Source organism: Colletotrichum gloeosporioides, assembly GCF_011800055.1.
Source record: "Colletotrichum gloeosporioides strain Lc1 chromosome Unknown consensus_7, whole genome shotgun sequence".
In the NCBI taxonomy this organism is placed as follows: domain Eukaryota; kingdom Fungi; phylum Ascomycota; class Sordariomycetes; order Glomerellales; family Glomerellaceae; genus Colletotrichum; species Colletotrichum gloeosporioides.
In genome coordinates, this window is record NW_025544652.1 from 1,679,569 (window position 1) to 1,694,640 (window position 15,072).

Here is a 15,072-nt window from a genome sequence, read left to right on the forward strand (position 1 = left end):
GACCACCACCTCACCCACAACACACAACACACACACCACTCACGCTCCCACACACATACCCACAGGCCAAAAGCCAGGGCACATCACCTCACACAGATTGAAGTTGAGAGTGAGGAGTAAGAAGGACATATCCAGTGGGGGGGCTATGCGTCCGTCCGGCCGGTGTGCCGTCCTTGAAGGCATGCAAGATCATGTCCGTCAATATCTCAACGTGTGTCTTGAGCTTCTTCTTCTTCTTCTTCTACCTGTTCTCCTCCTACCGCCTAGGTTCGCTCTTGCGGGTTTTCCAGCAGTACCCAAGGAACCTAAAGGTACCTAAGGCAGGCCCCTATGCACGAATACAAGTAGTGAATCCGTAAATGTTAGGTACTTGCTGAGCGCCTCTGAGGTACCAGGTAACTTCGGCATCTCAACATCCATGACGGGTGACGGTTCCTCGCACGGCGCACCCTTGCTCGTGGAGCGCTACCGCGCTGCAGCGGCCGCAGCTCACTGGCTCTCGCCGCTGACTGGCAGCCTGCAGGGTTTTGGAAGCCCCAGTGGGACGATGCCGAATGGAACTCCCAAAACCACCGCCGAGTCCAATTGGCGCTCTCAGACACTTGAAGGTACATTCAAGGAAGCCAATTTTGCTCTCATTCCACTCTCTTCCGCCAACGAGCACAAAAATTCTCAGTCAAAAAACGAGGAAACATTCAGCCCAAACCACCCAACAACTAATGGTGGAAGTGGACGGTCGATTACTACAACGCATTACGGATGCGTTGTATGTAACGCAGATCCGAGCCCGCCATCGTTGGTTGACAGTCAGTCAGTCAGTGGCAGCTCAGAGTCTGCGGATGCGCCGAGCTTTGGCTTCGGAAATCTACGATATCCCAATTCCCGTCCCACGTCTCGGTCGTCCAAGGGCTCCGGTTCGGAAGACCACCTCCTCTTACCCTGCCCGTCCCTGTTGTGCCTACCTGGTCGGTCGTTGTCGTCGGCGTCGTGGTGTGTTGTCGATGCCACCTCGGGACTGTCTCTCACTTGCTCGGCTGGACGCAAAACCGTCGTTGTGCATGTATTCCACGCGTATCCAGCCCTCGTGCCGCCCGAACAGCCAACCCGGCACCGCAGATCAGAGACAAAATAGAAGACAGCACGGGCTGGGCCTGGTGGAGGTGAGAAACAGGCGGGCATTGTCTCTGCGCTGGGGGAGACTCGATGATGCCTTCGCGTTCATGTCGCTCGCTCCAAACAAGAAATCAAACAGATGCAGGGAACTGGAACTCCGGCCCAATTAACCAGTGCCCCCTAGTAGTAGGGCTGTGTCCTACCTTACCTGTCTGTGCCCAGTGCGCCATATGAAGGTGTCTGATGTCCGGCTTATGTTTTTCCCCCCATGGTCATTTCAATCATGTACTTTGTTTTCTTATTTATCTTGCCAGTAGATCGAGTCCCTGGTCAATTACTCCCCTAAATAAAGTCTTGCGGCATGGCACGCACGCATGGGTTGAGAACTGAAGCCTACCTCATAATCTCCCATCGTCAAGCACAGCCCCAGGGGTAACCGACATCTTACGTACCTCCATACGAAGAATGCTGCACAGTTCTCGCTCGTTGCTCTCGGAATTCCTGGCATGACGGTCCCCAACTGCTGAAGCATGTCCGGCTGATGACAACGCCCAGCCCAACATCTGTGAGGAGGCACTAGAGCCCTCGTCTGGCATGCTGCTTAATGAGGAAGGACCAGGTAGGAGCGTGTGCACCGGTCCCGCGAGCACCCGCAAGCTCCATCCCCCGAGGTACCGGAAAGTAGATGGACGCGTTTCTCCAACTCTTTATGCCTTCTTTGCGTCAAACAGTAACCTTGGGGTTACTTTTTTCTTGGCAAATTCTCCAGTGCATTCGGTTGCACCTACCACTTTGGCGGGAAGGCTATCAGATCCAGATGGCCCAGCTCCAACTGATCAGATACCGCCAGTGTCTTTCAATATTTCAACATTAATCGTCGTCCCGAAAGACATTATCACATCTGCGTTGACGACCAACATGAGCCTGCTCAATTCCTCCTAAAGATGATACTGTTGCCCATCACCTGCGGTCCTCAAGCTGGTTGGTCCTTCAGGTCGTCGTCCGCGTACGATGACATCTCGTGAATTAGGGTCAGCTCAACCCCACAACATTGTCCTTGACCTTAGGTACCTACCTACCTTACCTGTTACTCGTCGGTTGCTTGACGCTCTTACACCCACATCACACAACGCACCGCCCACTGTCCGCTGCTGAGAGCCCCCCCCTTTCGTTTCGCCAGGAAGTCGCTCCTGCTGGGCTCCGAACGCTGGGGCACGCGACTGACAGCCGACTGTGGCCCGGCCTGGCATGGCTTAACGGGATGATGTGGTCCAAGCAGGCTTACGCGGTGGTGGCCGAGGGTCTTTCCTCCTTCACAAGTCAGCCCCGGTCACGACTTCAACTTTCGATGCTGCGACAGTGACGGCAGTCATGATAGTGCGGATTCTGAATCGTCACCACCACGTCCGTCGCCGTCATTGTCATGACCGCCGTCAGCGTCACCACTCGCATCGCGCCCAATGCCACCTATCCGCAGTGCTGCCATTCCCCCAAGCGAGATTCCGTCAACATGCGAAGAACGCCTCCATATTGAACATAGAACGTCCAATCTTTCTCCACGTCCGGGTCCATTCCAATTGGCATTGAATAAAGGTTGGTCCAATACACCCATTGGTGCATCTGCCGAGAACACCTGCGGTTCGCGGATTCCGGCGTGCGTCGACGGAGCACATCTGTCATCAAGAAAACGGCCTGATTTGGGCCCGCCGTCGCAAGATCGGTCTTAGTCAGGTCACTCTGAGGAGCTGTCGATCTGTCCAAAGGTTCCGGCGTTCTCTCACTCTGTGCATATCGGACCTCGACCAGCCAGCCTGCAAATAGTTCAGACAGACAGCCTGCCTGTCTGCACGACTCCGGCTCCCAGGGCCTAGAGGCGCCGTTGGGCTGCTTTGCAGCACTACAATAGTCACCGCGCATTTCTTGCTTGGGGTGTGTGTGTGTGTGTGTGTGTGTGTGTGTGTGTGTGTGTGTGTGTGTGTCCGTCTGTCCCATTGAACGAGAAAGATCGGCCAAAGGCACACAAGAATCACCATACTTCCCAAAAGGTCATTCCCCGACATGTTGGAGCTTCGACTGAACTTTCGCCTTTTGCCCTGAAGTCAACCAACATCCCTGAACCCTTTGGCCAACTCTTCCGTCCACGCCTTTACGTCTCCAGGTGTGGGCGTGGTGTGGGGAGCTCGAGCCTTTAGTGAGAGCGTCCCGAATCACACCGCACCATTCACCCGCGGACCGTGGCCGTGACCATGATCTAGGTAGCCAGTCACCGGCGCCTTCGGGATTTGGTACAGTCCTCCTAGCTAGCTGATAGGGCTGCTGCGATACGCCGGCACTTGGCCACTGGCCGCTCCCCTTCTAGGCTCGCGACGCTCGCCGGAATATTGGCTCCAACAGCGACTCGGAGACTTCGAGACAATGTTCACTGCGCACGCGTACGGCGGTTGTACGGCCCCGAGAGGGCGACTGACACATGTCACGCAAACACCATGGGGATTGCGAATTAGGGATTCCCTCGCGGGCCCTTGAGCCTGGGCTACCTGGCCCTATCTTGAGCTCGCCCTTGAAAAACATGTCCGAGACAGGGGAGATGCCGTCGACGCCGTCCTCACCTGGAAACAAAACCAGGCGCTGGCAGTGGTGTCTGGTTGATTGATCTGCAACCATGAAAAAGTGGCCGCGCCCCAGCCCCGGCTTGCTGCGACGGCGACCCACCGGCGAATCGACCTACAGAAGGGCGGTTTGCGTCCTTACACACGCCTGTCGGTCTCCCAGGGCCAGAAACGGACGAACAAAAAGACGCTCGAGATCCGGCATTCACTGGCGACCGCCAGCAGAGGGGTTGGTAGCGCTCTTCCGACCGTGGTGGGCAATGCGAATCCGGCTCGTGGTGATTCAGCTATTTGCTACAGCCTACATCCCGCCAGCGGCAGACGGACGTAGATCGATGATCCCAGGATGAACGTTTCAACCTCGAACTGGTCTTCCATGAAGGGGCACTCGGACCAACACAACGCAACAACAAGCAAATGGGCTGACTGGGTACGTCCTTGCAGTGACACTGACTGTTGAACTTTCTTCTCCGGACGAGGCGAGCGGATCAGAATAATGTTATATTGCACCTTGATGCAAGGGCTATGTGTGTTTGGTCGGACCCGCCGGAGCCTGTACACTCTAAACACTTTGCAACCGATCAGAAAGGCGCACAGTTGATAGCGACTCTCGCACTCTGTCCCTAGCTGGCAACATCTGATATCTGAAAGTCAACTCGTGTGGACAACTCTGCCTGTCTGCTTTTGCGCGGCAAGCGGGATTGCCAGCAGTCTTCGGAAGTCTGCGTTCAACTGCAAGTTCCTCGTTTTGAAGAGAAGAGACCATGAGTTGTGAAGTCTGTCTTTTCTCTAACCTGTTTCAATCTCACATTCACTTGGCTTTCTTTTTAAACCCAGCAACGTCTACAGAGTATCCCTCCCTTCTCTTCGTGTCCCAGTTGAATTGAGCGCCCACCGACACACAACCCCCCCGTTTGAAGCGAGATCTGCAGGGACCACAGAAAAGAGTCCCCAGAAAACGAAGGACTGCTCACACAATGACTTCATCAGAGGGAGAGAACGTAAACCAAAGCTACTGGACGTGCCCGACTGCTGCCCACTTTCCCTGCCCCCTTCTCCTCCTCCCCTCACCCCTGAACAAGCAAGCGTCCAGTGTGCGTACGTAAGTGAAGCCACTGCATATTCCGAAACCCCAAACGACTCCAGACTCCCTCAGCGGTCGGCGTCGAGGAGCGATCCCGGCCCCTTCTTCTCTCTCTTGAAGCGCCAAAACTGTGTTGTGCGTGGCATATGTGGCAAGCTTCGAGGCCATCTGGCAACTTGACGAGAACCAAGGATGCAATCGCGGCGTCGGCAACTTTTTGTACCGTTCGTCTCACCATCATACTGCAACCAGGTTTAGGCAACATTTATTTTCAATCCAGCCTTTGCTAGGCTCACGCTATTATGTTGATTCGCTCGTCATGTACAACGCTCCCCATGATCCAAAGTGCAGGACAGCATTTTTGTAGCCTTACACGTGTCCCACCACGGCTGCTGCCGAAAAGCCCATCCCGAACTCCACCCCGTCCCTTCCTTCTCGCTGGTTTCCGCGCCCATTGGAATCTTCCATTCCAAAGATACTTTTACTGTTCGATAGCCAGCCATATGACAACCGTCCCTCATAGAGTTTCTCACCGGTACACCTGACGGGGCCCCTCCCCGGCGTAGTATACTTCCGGGGCGGCCACTCTGGGCCGCTCAATATACGATACCTCCGGTTCGCCCCGGGCGGGGAGCGGCTGACCGTAGTACGGCTGATCTAGCGGCCTGACACTGTACTCTCTCCGCACAACGTGGGACTCGGCCGCCGGCCGTACGCTGTACGAACGAGGAATGGGCGGAATCACCTCCCGTTGACTTTCCGGGTGTATGGGCGCACCGCCGTAGTCCCGAACAGGCAGCTGCTCTGGTCTCACGCTCTGTACTCTCCCATACTCCCGAGGGAGTTCGTACCGTACCGTCTCGGCCGGACGCACCGTCGTCGCACGCATTAGGTACTCCTGTGGCAACCCCTCCACAATGCGCCGCTCCGTCCCGCCCCTTATCTGAACATACTCCTCTCCTGGTGGCGGCATCGGTCTCGATGAGTATTCCCGCTGGCGATATATACGATGAGCATCTGACACCCCATACTCTGGCTGGGTGACCACACGGCGTGGTGCCGCGTACATGGGTGAGGTTCTCTGGTAAAGGACCTCATCGTCACGCGGGTCCGGCCCAGGCCGTCTGGACTCGGCTCGGATCGGTGCTCTCTCGTAGATAATCTCTGGTTGTTGCGGCGCGGCCGACTGACGAATGACGCTGGCGGGTTCGTAGTATCTGCGGCCGCTAGCGGGATCTACTACGACTCTGGCAGGCGGCCCCTTCGGAGGTCCCATAAGTGGTGATCCTCTCTCCCTCATGGCTGGGGAACGAGATCTTCCACGCTCGGCCACGGGGCGAGTACTCATACGCGTGACCTCGTAGCCGTCTCGGTAGTATCGTGTAGGTTCCCTACCGTAGCGATCGACACTAGCTGGAGAAGTTGCGTAAATCTCACTCGGCGCAGTATGGACGGCGTATACGCCAGGCGACTGCACTCGCCGTACATACTCTGCGCCACTAGGGACGCGGGCATCCTCCACGTACTCTCTTCCGTACCCGTATTCAGCAGCAACTGCGGCTTGACTGACAGGTCGGCGATACTCTTGGTTCTCGTAAGCTGGGGCTGCGGCTTCGTCCCTGTAGGAGCGAGAAAATTGGCGCTCTGACTGGGCATATCGAGGCTCCTCATCTCCCTGTCTTCTCTGGCGCTTTGGGGGTCGAATAAACGAAGGCGCGTTCATGGGAGAGGGTGACTGGGGTTCAGGCTTGATGTAAGGCTCGGCCTCCTGCGCTTGCCGGGCCGCCTTCTTGTTCAACTTGTTCTTTTTCTTGCCCTTTCGCTTCTCAATATTCCGTCCTCCTTGTGGCGAACTATCAGGACTAGAAATAGTATTGGGCTCATTGCGCAAAGCCCTGACCTGCGCCGTGGTCCCTTGAGGGATGCTCACGTCTTGCGCATCTACTGCTGGAACCCGAGCAACGGCTAGAGACGAAACGTGTGCGGGCTGTGGGGCGATGGGGGATATGTTGTGAGCCCGGACTTGAATAAGTGGCGAAGGTTGACGATCAAGCAAAGAGTCTCTCAGTTGCTGGCGTCCTGCTACTGGAACAGACCTATCAGCACTGTTGTCAAGTTCTATGACGCCTGACTCCTCAGATCGACTGGCATTTCCGCTCCCACCTCCTGAAGTTGAACTTGTGTTATCTCCCCCTTCTGTTCTTTGCGTCGTGCCTACCGACGGTTCTCGGTCATATTGTGCGATATCGACTGCACTCGGGGCAGCTCGTGCGTGGGATGGAGTGAACGTCGAAGCTTGGCCCTGTGGCTGATGAGTAGCAGACGCATGAGAAAGCGAGGAAGGCAGGCCGGAGGTTGGACTGGTTTGAACCTGAATCTGGAAGTCGAAGGGTTGTGAAGGCGCAGACGCCTTGTTTGCTTGCGTGGCAGCTTCAGGCTCGTTGCCTGCGCGGGAACTGAGGAGGGAAGAGTCGGGCGAGTTGTGTTGGGAGGAGTAGTACGAATTCTCATCAAATGAATCACTTGCAGCTGAAGTGTTAGCAGCCAGCATAGCATTGGCAGGCATGGTTGTGGTAGCTTGGACAAGAGTGAGAGCTTTGGAGAGGACATCGGAGAGATCGATGTCGGCGAGTGGCTCTGCCTGAGCCGAAGCCTTCACAGCCGCCCGTCGTTGATCGACCTCGTCCCGCAATGCTCGCTCAAGGCGCTGCCTCTGGAGCTGGATCTCGGCTTTGATCAGGTCATCAGATTTCTCGAGGAAAATGGGATTGATCTCAGTATTGCCGGAGCCATATGGTCTTTGGGGCAAATTCGCGTTAGTCGGAGGCAGGTTTCCCAAACCCGGAAGAGACGCGTTTTGCGTGTTTGCAACCAACTGAAAGCCCCCAGACTGGTCGGGCTGACCGACTGCAGCCGAGTCTTTTGCCGGCGTGGAAGGGTTGGATGGAGACGCGTTTGCAAAAGCAGGTGTCTGTTTCGCCAAATTGGCTGGCACCTTGATCCTAGGATGGGCGCCGGCAAGAATGGCATCGCGAAACTGAATGATCCTCTCGCACTGCTGTAACTGATAAAGTTCATCTTTCGAAAGACTTGGGGCAGAGGCTTGTGAGGCCATCGGGGGCAGCGTCGCAAGCTGGCCTTGAGCCATGGCGACGAGCAAGCAGCGCAGAGGTCTTCTCTGCGCGAAAGGTCGACGTTCAAGCAAGAAAAAGCCACAGACAGCAAGGAAAGAAAGGAATGCGAGCGAACGGCAGAAAGACTAGACGGTAAAACCCTACACAGGCTGATGAGTACAGAATACAGGGAGGAATGAAAGAGAGTCTGCTGTTCTGTGGAACAGAATCGAAAAGGAGTCGGTTTTTCTTGTTTGTTTGCTGGTGGATCAAATGATGCAGGGAAAAACCGAGTCAGCTGGGTTGTGTGCGTGGTGGTCCTTGATTCCTGGGATCAAGGCGACCTAGCGCAAGTTTGGAAGAATGGATACAGCAATTTCCTAGCAGGGATGCACTTAAGCGGGCTGTTTCCGGCCTGTGCACTCTCCAGCCATCGGAGCTTTTCCACGCATTGCCGTCATTTTTTGTCTTTTGGCTGCGCTGCACCCATCCGGCCAGGAGCTACCCCCTGCAACCCGCCCGCTGCTATCCGTCCTACCTCAGTAATTACCTCAGAAGTATTAGCAACGTAGCGTGCATGTCTTGTCGCCGACGTGACTCAACCACAAGACACTATTCAGCTCTCTACGCCGTATATTATGCAAAGCCAGACCCTCAGCTTGCGTTTGTCATCATTGAACCATTGAGATTGCAACTTCGACAAATAAAATAGTGCCACTGAGATCCCAGCTGCCTGGTTTTGTGTCCTTCATGCCAGCCAGACTCCCACGCCTATCGAGAACCTTCTGTTCCCCGATTCCATCTTTAAGGTCTTATTCTCAACAACTACCACGACCACTGATATCAACACGAATAATTGAGCAGCCCAAGTTTGCCCCGATTCTTCACTCAGTCTTTCGACATAGCCTACGCCATTCACACACCTCCAGGCTAGTCATGGATCCCAGTGTCCAACCCAATGGAGTCTCGGCTCCGAAGCCAGTGCTGTTCTTGTAGGTTGACGTTATCTGCGTCTTTTCGAGCCACCGCTAATAGGTATCAGTGATATTGATAATTGTTTATACCCGCGAAGTAAGCTTATGAGACCATTGAGATGTAATCTCGCAACCTGACACTTTCCAGGCTCAAGGGTACAGGACCACATGGCGCAACTCATCGACGAATACTTCGCAAAGCATCTGTCACTCTCCTGGGAGGACGCAGTGAAATTGCACAAGGAATATTATACGAACTATGGCCTAGCTATTGAAGGCTTGGTGAGACACCATCAAATCGACCCTCTGGAGTACAACTCAAAGGTCGACGACGCCCTTCCCCTCGAAGACATTCTGCAGTACAACCCTGAATTGCGCGAGTTACTCGAGGACGTCGACAAGAGCAAATGCGCCATGTGGCTTCTTACCAATGCCTATGTCAATCACGCTAAGCGTGTCGTTAAACTACTCCGGATCGACGACCTCTTTGACGGACTGACCTTTTGCGATTACGGAGCCCAGCCGTTGGTCTGCAAGCCTGCCAAGGAGATGTACCTCAGAGCCATGAAGGAGGCCGGTGTCGAAAAGATGGAGGACTGCTACTTTGTGGGTAAGTTAATTCGCATCATGATGCAGAAGACCTCGAGCTGACGTTTGACTGCAGACGACTCGTACTTGAACTGTCAAAAGGCCACAGAGTACGGCTGGAATGTGGCGCACCTGGTGGAGGAGGGATTGCCTGTGCCGAGGACGCAGGCATCCAAGCACCAGATCCGACACCTTAGAGAGCTGCGGGAGGCATTCCCTCAATTCTTCAAGTCAAAGAATGTCTAAGATTATAGAAGGCCCAAGCACGGATACAGAGGTGTGTCGTGATCAAGCACAATGGGTAACGGGGATTGTTCGAGATGTAGAACCCCTGACGTAATGGGTATCAAAGGTTTCATAGATAGATGTTGGTAGCATACCCCCAATTCTTTTCCTTGCTCAACGCCAAAAGAAAAAGCCGCCCAAACGCCGTTTCGATTTTCCTTAGATAGATGTGTCACCCGCCGACGCTCAAGGTCTGCGAATGCTTCTGATGACCTCGTCGAGCTTGCCGAGGATCTGGTCCTTCTCCTTAATCGCGTCCTGTCTCTGTGCCTCGGCAACCTTGAGCTCGTCTTCCAACTCCTGTATATATCGCTCCTGATCAACCTCGCTGCTATCCAAGCCTGGCAGACTGGAAATGAGGACTTCGATTTGTTGTTCCGTTATAATCAAGTCGCGCGACAGCTCAGCTAGGCCTTCCTTGAATTCGTCCGCGGGGAGCGGGTCCACTGCGCGCTGTAAGTCAAAATGCTCAAAGGCTACCGATGAACATCTGCAGCGTTTATCGTACCCTCCTTCTGATCTGGTTCCTGCTTGACATCGCGTATCTTGTCGTTGGGGCTAAGAAGTTCTAGGTCGTGGCGTCGGTGGACGAAGTGGAAGCTTGCGACGAATTGCTGGGCAAGCTAAAGAATGTGTCAGCGGCCACGGTGTCGCATGGCAAAAAGGAGGGACTATCTCTTACCTGATCCACAGCATCTTGCAGTTGAGTGAGTCTGTCACCCATGTTGCCGGTCGTCTAGTGGCCGTTGTTGACGTTGATCTCGGTTTGGTTGAAGTGCCGCACACTGCTCGTATGGCGGCTGGCAGCGGCAGGTATTCCGCGTGTGGCGCACGGGCCAGCCATCGAATGGAGCAGCAGAAAAGCGTCTTCGGTACGTACCCACCGTACCGCAACTTCAACTCATCGTCCCAGGCCATGTTTCTTCAATAAGTGATGAGCTTTTTGCGCCGGAACATGCCAGGACGCTTCCGCCGAAACCAACTTTCCCATATACCAGGAGCATGTATGCTCTGCGACGCTCACTAGACAGCAAATGGTTTCGTCCTCTGCGACTTCTTCCCCATGTCGGTCAACCACGTCAACTCTCGACACGAACATCACTGAGACAGAAGGGGAAAAAAGGGCAGGACTTGCCGGTTCCCGACGCATCAACAGTAAAGCACCATGACCTTGCGTCTTTCCTAGACTATGCAGATCGAACTGGGCTTGACACGGCATCTACCATCTATGTTGGAACTCATTACGAATACACTGTGTCGTCAATTCTCTCTCAATATGGAATTCAAGCTACGAGAGTAGGTGGCGTCTCAGACTATGGTGTCGATCTTCTCGGACATTGGAAACTACCCTCACGAAGAACCAGCTTGAAGCTCATTTTCCAGTGCAAAGGAGGGGCTCAGAAGGTAACTCCTGCGGTCATCCGAGAGTTGGAAGGGGCCTTTATTGGTGCCCCAGTCGGTTGGCGTGGCGAAGGAGTCATTGCCTTCCTTGTAAGCACGAAAACAGCAAGCAAAGGGGTACGCGAAGGTCTCGGACGAAGCCGATGGCCGATGGGATTCATCTCGTGCTCCGAGGACGGCATTATTCGGCAGATGCTCTGGAATCAACGAGCCGAGGAGGAAGGCCTAAGGGGAGTCAACGTCACTATGCGCCACCCCAAAGATGGCGCCGGCGAGTCGCAGGTTGTCTTGACATATAAGGGCAAGCGAGTTGGGACAATCGTTGATTCTACAGTCATCGAGGGTGGTGAAGCCAAATGAGCTCTTCCGATACACACTGGGAGATGGCCACGGTCAAGACGATAATACGAGGAGACAATGGGATGGATTGTAAGAGACCATTACAAAAAGAATTCGGTCCCAAAAGCCGTGGTGCGATTTTGAATCTAAAATCTCAAGCAGCAGATGACTAGATATGTGAAGATGTCAAAGCAATCACATCCCCACCCCCCAAGGCGATCGTTACACAGCAACCCTAACGCGCGACTTCAAATAACAATTTAGACAGATGCGTGACATATTACCTTAATCAAAACAGAAGCCGTTAACTGGGAGTCATACTAGATAATAGCGGTAGGAAGTAATGAAAACTCGGTGCTACGTGATCTCACATCTACACCCTCTTGCAGCGAGGCAAAAAGGACATTAACGCCAAAATTGTACATACAACACCGGGTATTCGCTGGTCGTCACCGACCCAACTACTAATCCAGCCCTCACTGGCTTATCTATGGGAGAGCGGACGGGATCCCGAGTTTTCCAGTGGGTATGGTCGTATGTGCTGGTGTACGGGTGTGAAATTGACTATGTTTGCTGCGCCCAGCCGGGAGAGCTTTGTGACAACATCATCTGGACAGAAAATGTCAACAAGGTCACTTAAAGACACACGAAGACGTATGCTGTCATGTAAATCGCATGTATAAGGCAGATTGGCTTCTAGATTCACCCTCTGTCTTTAATTCCCGCGTGGCGAAGCGTTTGCCGTCCACTTATACCCAGATGATCTGCACGTCTGTGCTCTGCCATCATGAGCCTCTAGCTCGGTGCATTGGCGAATACGACGTATTCCCCATTGATAATGCAGATGCCTTATTCTATAATCTGAATATATTTTCTTTATGTACACTGGTAAATACGTCGTATATAGAATTAGGAGTTCGCTGACGACGGTGCCGAAGAAGCGGTCCAGTAGATAAATTCCGGCTGTCCTCGACATGTTCAACGTCTTGCAGTTTTACTTTGGGGCGACCGCGTTATCTCTGCGGAAAATAGCCTTACTCACGCTGGCGTATATTTCTTAGTAGTCTCCTCCCTTCCTTCTGTGTTTATTTTCTAACGCGGTCTCTCCTCTTTACAAGATGCTCGCGCGCCAACTACGCCGCAGCCAACTCATGTTGGCTGCGTCGATGCTCACGAACCTCGCCGGGTGTTCAACGAATCGTACTGTCACGGACGTCTGTGTTTCTTTAGTGCATGATTTTCCCCAGCTCACTCTGCTTCCTAACAACACCGGTTACTCTTCTATCAATAAAGGTATGTTGTTATACGATGGCTCTTGGAGCAGTGCCTTCGCCGCAGATGGATAATGTCATGGACCCGATTCCGATCCTCCTCCAGGCACCTTCCTTTCAAGTTTATGCGTTCATTGAGATAGTAGTATCAGAACAAAAACATTATGAACGCTGACACTCCATTCAGGATATTTCAGTGCGGAAGGGTGGCTCGGCCCGGCTTGCATCTTCACTCCCAACAGCCCGCAAACCATGGCAACTGCAGTGCAGAGACTGGCACAATCTGGAGTCCAATTTGCGGTGCGTGGAGGCGGGTGGATGCCCATACCAGGCGCTGCGAACATTGATTCAAACGGAATCTTGTTGGCCACCACAAACCTAACGGGTCTTCAACTATCCGAGGACCGCGAGTTAATTTCGGTAGCGTCCGGTCATAATTGGGCAGACATATACAACTACCTGTCCCCAGGAGGTTTGGCAGTTGTGGGTAGTCGCATCGGCGTCGTCGGGGTTCCCGGATTCATGTTAGGAGGAGGAATGTCCTTCTTGAGCAACCAGTATGGATGGGCGTCAGGGAATGTTGTTGGCTACGAGGCAAGAATATCTCTCCCCAGGATTGTATGATAAGAAAGAAGACTAACTGGACATAGGCTGTTCTATCCAGCGGATCTATCGTCTACGCCACCGCGACGAACGAGTACTCTGATCTCTTCTGGGCACTTCGCGGAGGCGGCAACAACTTTGCCATTGTCACCAGGTTCGAGCTCAAGACATACGAGATTGAGAAGGTGGCCGTCGGCAACGTGGCTTACGGCTCCGGTCAGCGTGACTCCTTCCTTTCCGACCTGTACGACTTCTCCCGGAATGGAGTGCAGGACCAACGAGCTTTTGTCCTCCCGACCATCTCCTATGTACCAGCCGCGGGGCCCAATATCACATATTCGGCGACGCTGTTCTACAACGACAACAACGAAACTTCTCCCTCCGCTCTGCAACGATTCCTCCCCCCGCAGGTCATCCCGAAGACCAGCACTTTCGCAACCCGCACTCTGGCCAACTGGTCAGCCGAGGCCGACCAGGGCTTCGACCAGGTGCACGGCCAGAACTTCCGATTTCACGGCTTCACCGTGCTGTCGAACCTCGATGCCTTGTACACCGCGCACGACGCATTTTTCCAGCTCGCCCAGGAACGCGGCCCGGCGATCAAAGGGTTCATCTCTACGCTTGCTATGAACCCTATCTCGCGGTCCTTCATCGAGACCAACCGGGGGGCTGATCCGGCTGGCGATCCTATGGGGATTGACAGCGATGCAGGGCCGTACTTTATGTGTGAGCAGACCTTTTCTTGGTCGCTCAAGAACGACACTGGCGCCATTGAGACGCTCATTTCGGACATCAACTCAGATATGAGCGCCAAGTTGGGAGACAAGCTGGTTCCTTTTCTGTATCTCAACAACGCGGGAAATGGGCAGGATGTGTTCAACACGTACAACGACGCAAATCTGCAACTGCTGAAGACTATCAAGGCCAAATACGACACCGAAGGAGTGTATACCAGCTTGCTAGTGGGAGGGTTCAAATTATGAATACTTTGCGAGGTCTTACGCAGTTCAGGGGCATGTCATTGCTCGAGTCTAGTTGATATGTCTCATTCCGAGGCCTGATGAGCGCATTTACGAGCCAGGAATTTCCGTATTTTCATTCTGTGTAAATTATCCTAGCAAACAAATATCAGCTATCTTGTGTCAAACCAAATTACGTCTCGCGGGTGGTTTATCACAATATATCCCATCTTATTGTAATGAGTAGCTAATCTCACCGGTCGTTAATAGTATGAGATGTGTATACTAAGTCTTCACATACTTATCTAGGACGGCCCGGTCTTCTTTATGTCCACCTACGTTCACTGGGGAGCCCTTCGGGTTTTCTAGATAATAGCTTTTGACATTGCTTATATCAGGAGCATTATATCCAGAAAAGCTCCTAGAGTCAAGATATCACCAAATGAAACTATAGCAGAGCTAATATTACACGGTCTAATTTACATTTTAGTACGACCAACTTCGAGACTATGGACAATAAAAAAAGAATTAGGCCACAGCTCGATTAGACAGTAACTAAGAAGATCCAGATTACATTCTGTGTATTTAGTAATATTTTAGGTACATGTTTAGGATACGATCTGGTAGCCCTATAAAAGAATTCAAGGGATATTTATTACCAAGAGAGTTTAGTAGTTGATGCCACTTGTGCTATGCTATGCTTGCTACTGTACTGCTGAGACAGAAATGGTCA

The 15,072-nt window shown here is 53.2% G+C and overlaps 5 protein-coding genes across 5 annotated transcripts; 3 read left to right on the plus strand and 2 right to left on the minus strand.

Moving 5' to 3' along the window:
• Positions 1–5,335: 5,335 nt before the first annotated feature.
• Positions 5,336–7,954, minus strand: GCG54_00001849 (uncharacterized protein; the record flags this gene model as incomplete). The annotated part of the gene is made up of 1 exon (XM_045401953.1): positions 5,336–7,954. One exon carries the CDS (start codon positions 7,952–7,954, stop codon positions 5,336–5,338), a length of 2,619 nt encoding a protein of 872 aa, XP_045270682.1.
• Positions 7,955–8,855: 901 nt separating this feature from the next.
• GCG54_00001850 (uncharacterized protein) lies at positions 8,856–9,727 on the plus strand (the record flags this gene model as incomplete). The annotated part of the gene is made up of 4 exons (XM_045401954.1): positions 8,856–8,911; positions 8,962–8,990; positions 9,042–9,503; positions 9,558–9,727. The coding sequence occupies 4 exons, from the start codon at positions 8,856–8,858 to the stop codon at positions 9,725–9,727; spliced, it is 717 nt and encodes a 238-aa protein (XP_045270683.1).
• Positions 9,728–9,952: 225 nt separating this feature from the next.
• Positions 9,953–10,490, minus strand: GCG54_00001851 (Mediator of RNA polymerase II transcription subunit 21; the record flags this gene model as incomplete). Its single annotated transcript, XM_045401955.1, has 3 exons — positions 9,953–10,212; positions 10,275–10,389; positions 10,449–10,490. 3 exons carry the CDS (start codon positions 10,488–10,490, stop codon positions 9,953–9,955), a joined length of 417 nt encoding a protein of 138 aa, XP_045270684.1.
• A 552-nt stretch (positions 10,491–11,042) lies between these two features.
• On the plus strand, positions 11,043–11,527 carry GCG54_00001853 (uncharacterized protein; the record flags this gene model as incomplete). The annotated part of the gene is made up of 2 exons (XM_045401956.1): positions 11,043–11,062; positions 11,125–11,527. 2 exons carry the CDS (start codon positions 11,043–11,045, stop codon positions 11,525–11,527), a joined length of 423 nt encoding a protein of 140 aa, XP_045270685.1.
• Positions 11,528–13,029: 1,502 nt separating this feature from the next.
• On the plus strand, positions 13,030–14,363 carry GCG54_00001854 (FAD-dependent monooxygenase yanF; the record flags this gene model as incomplete). The annotated part of the gene is made up of 2 exons (XM_045401957.1): positions 13,030–13,395; positions 13,428–14,363. 2 exons carry the CDS (start codon positions 13,030–13,032, stop codon positions 14,361–14,363), a joined length of 1,302 nt encoding a protein of 433 aa, XP_045270686.1.
• Positions 14,364–15,072: the final 709 nt, after the last annotated feature.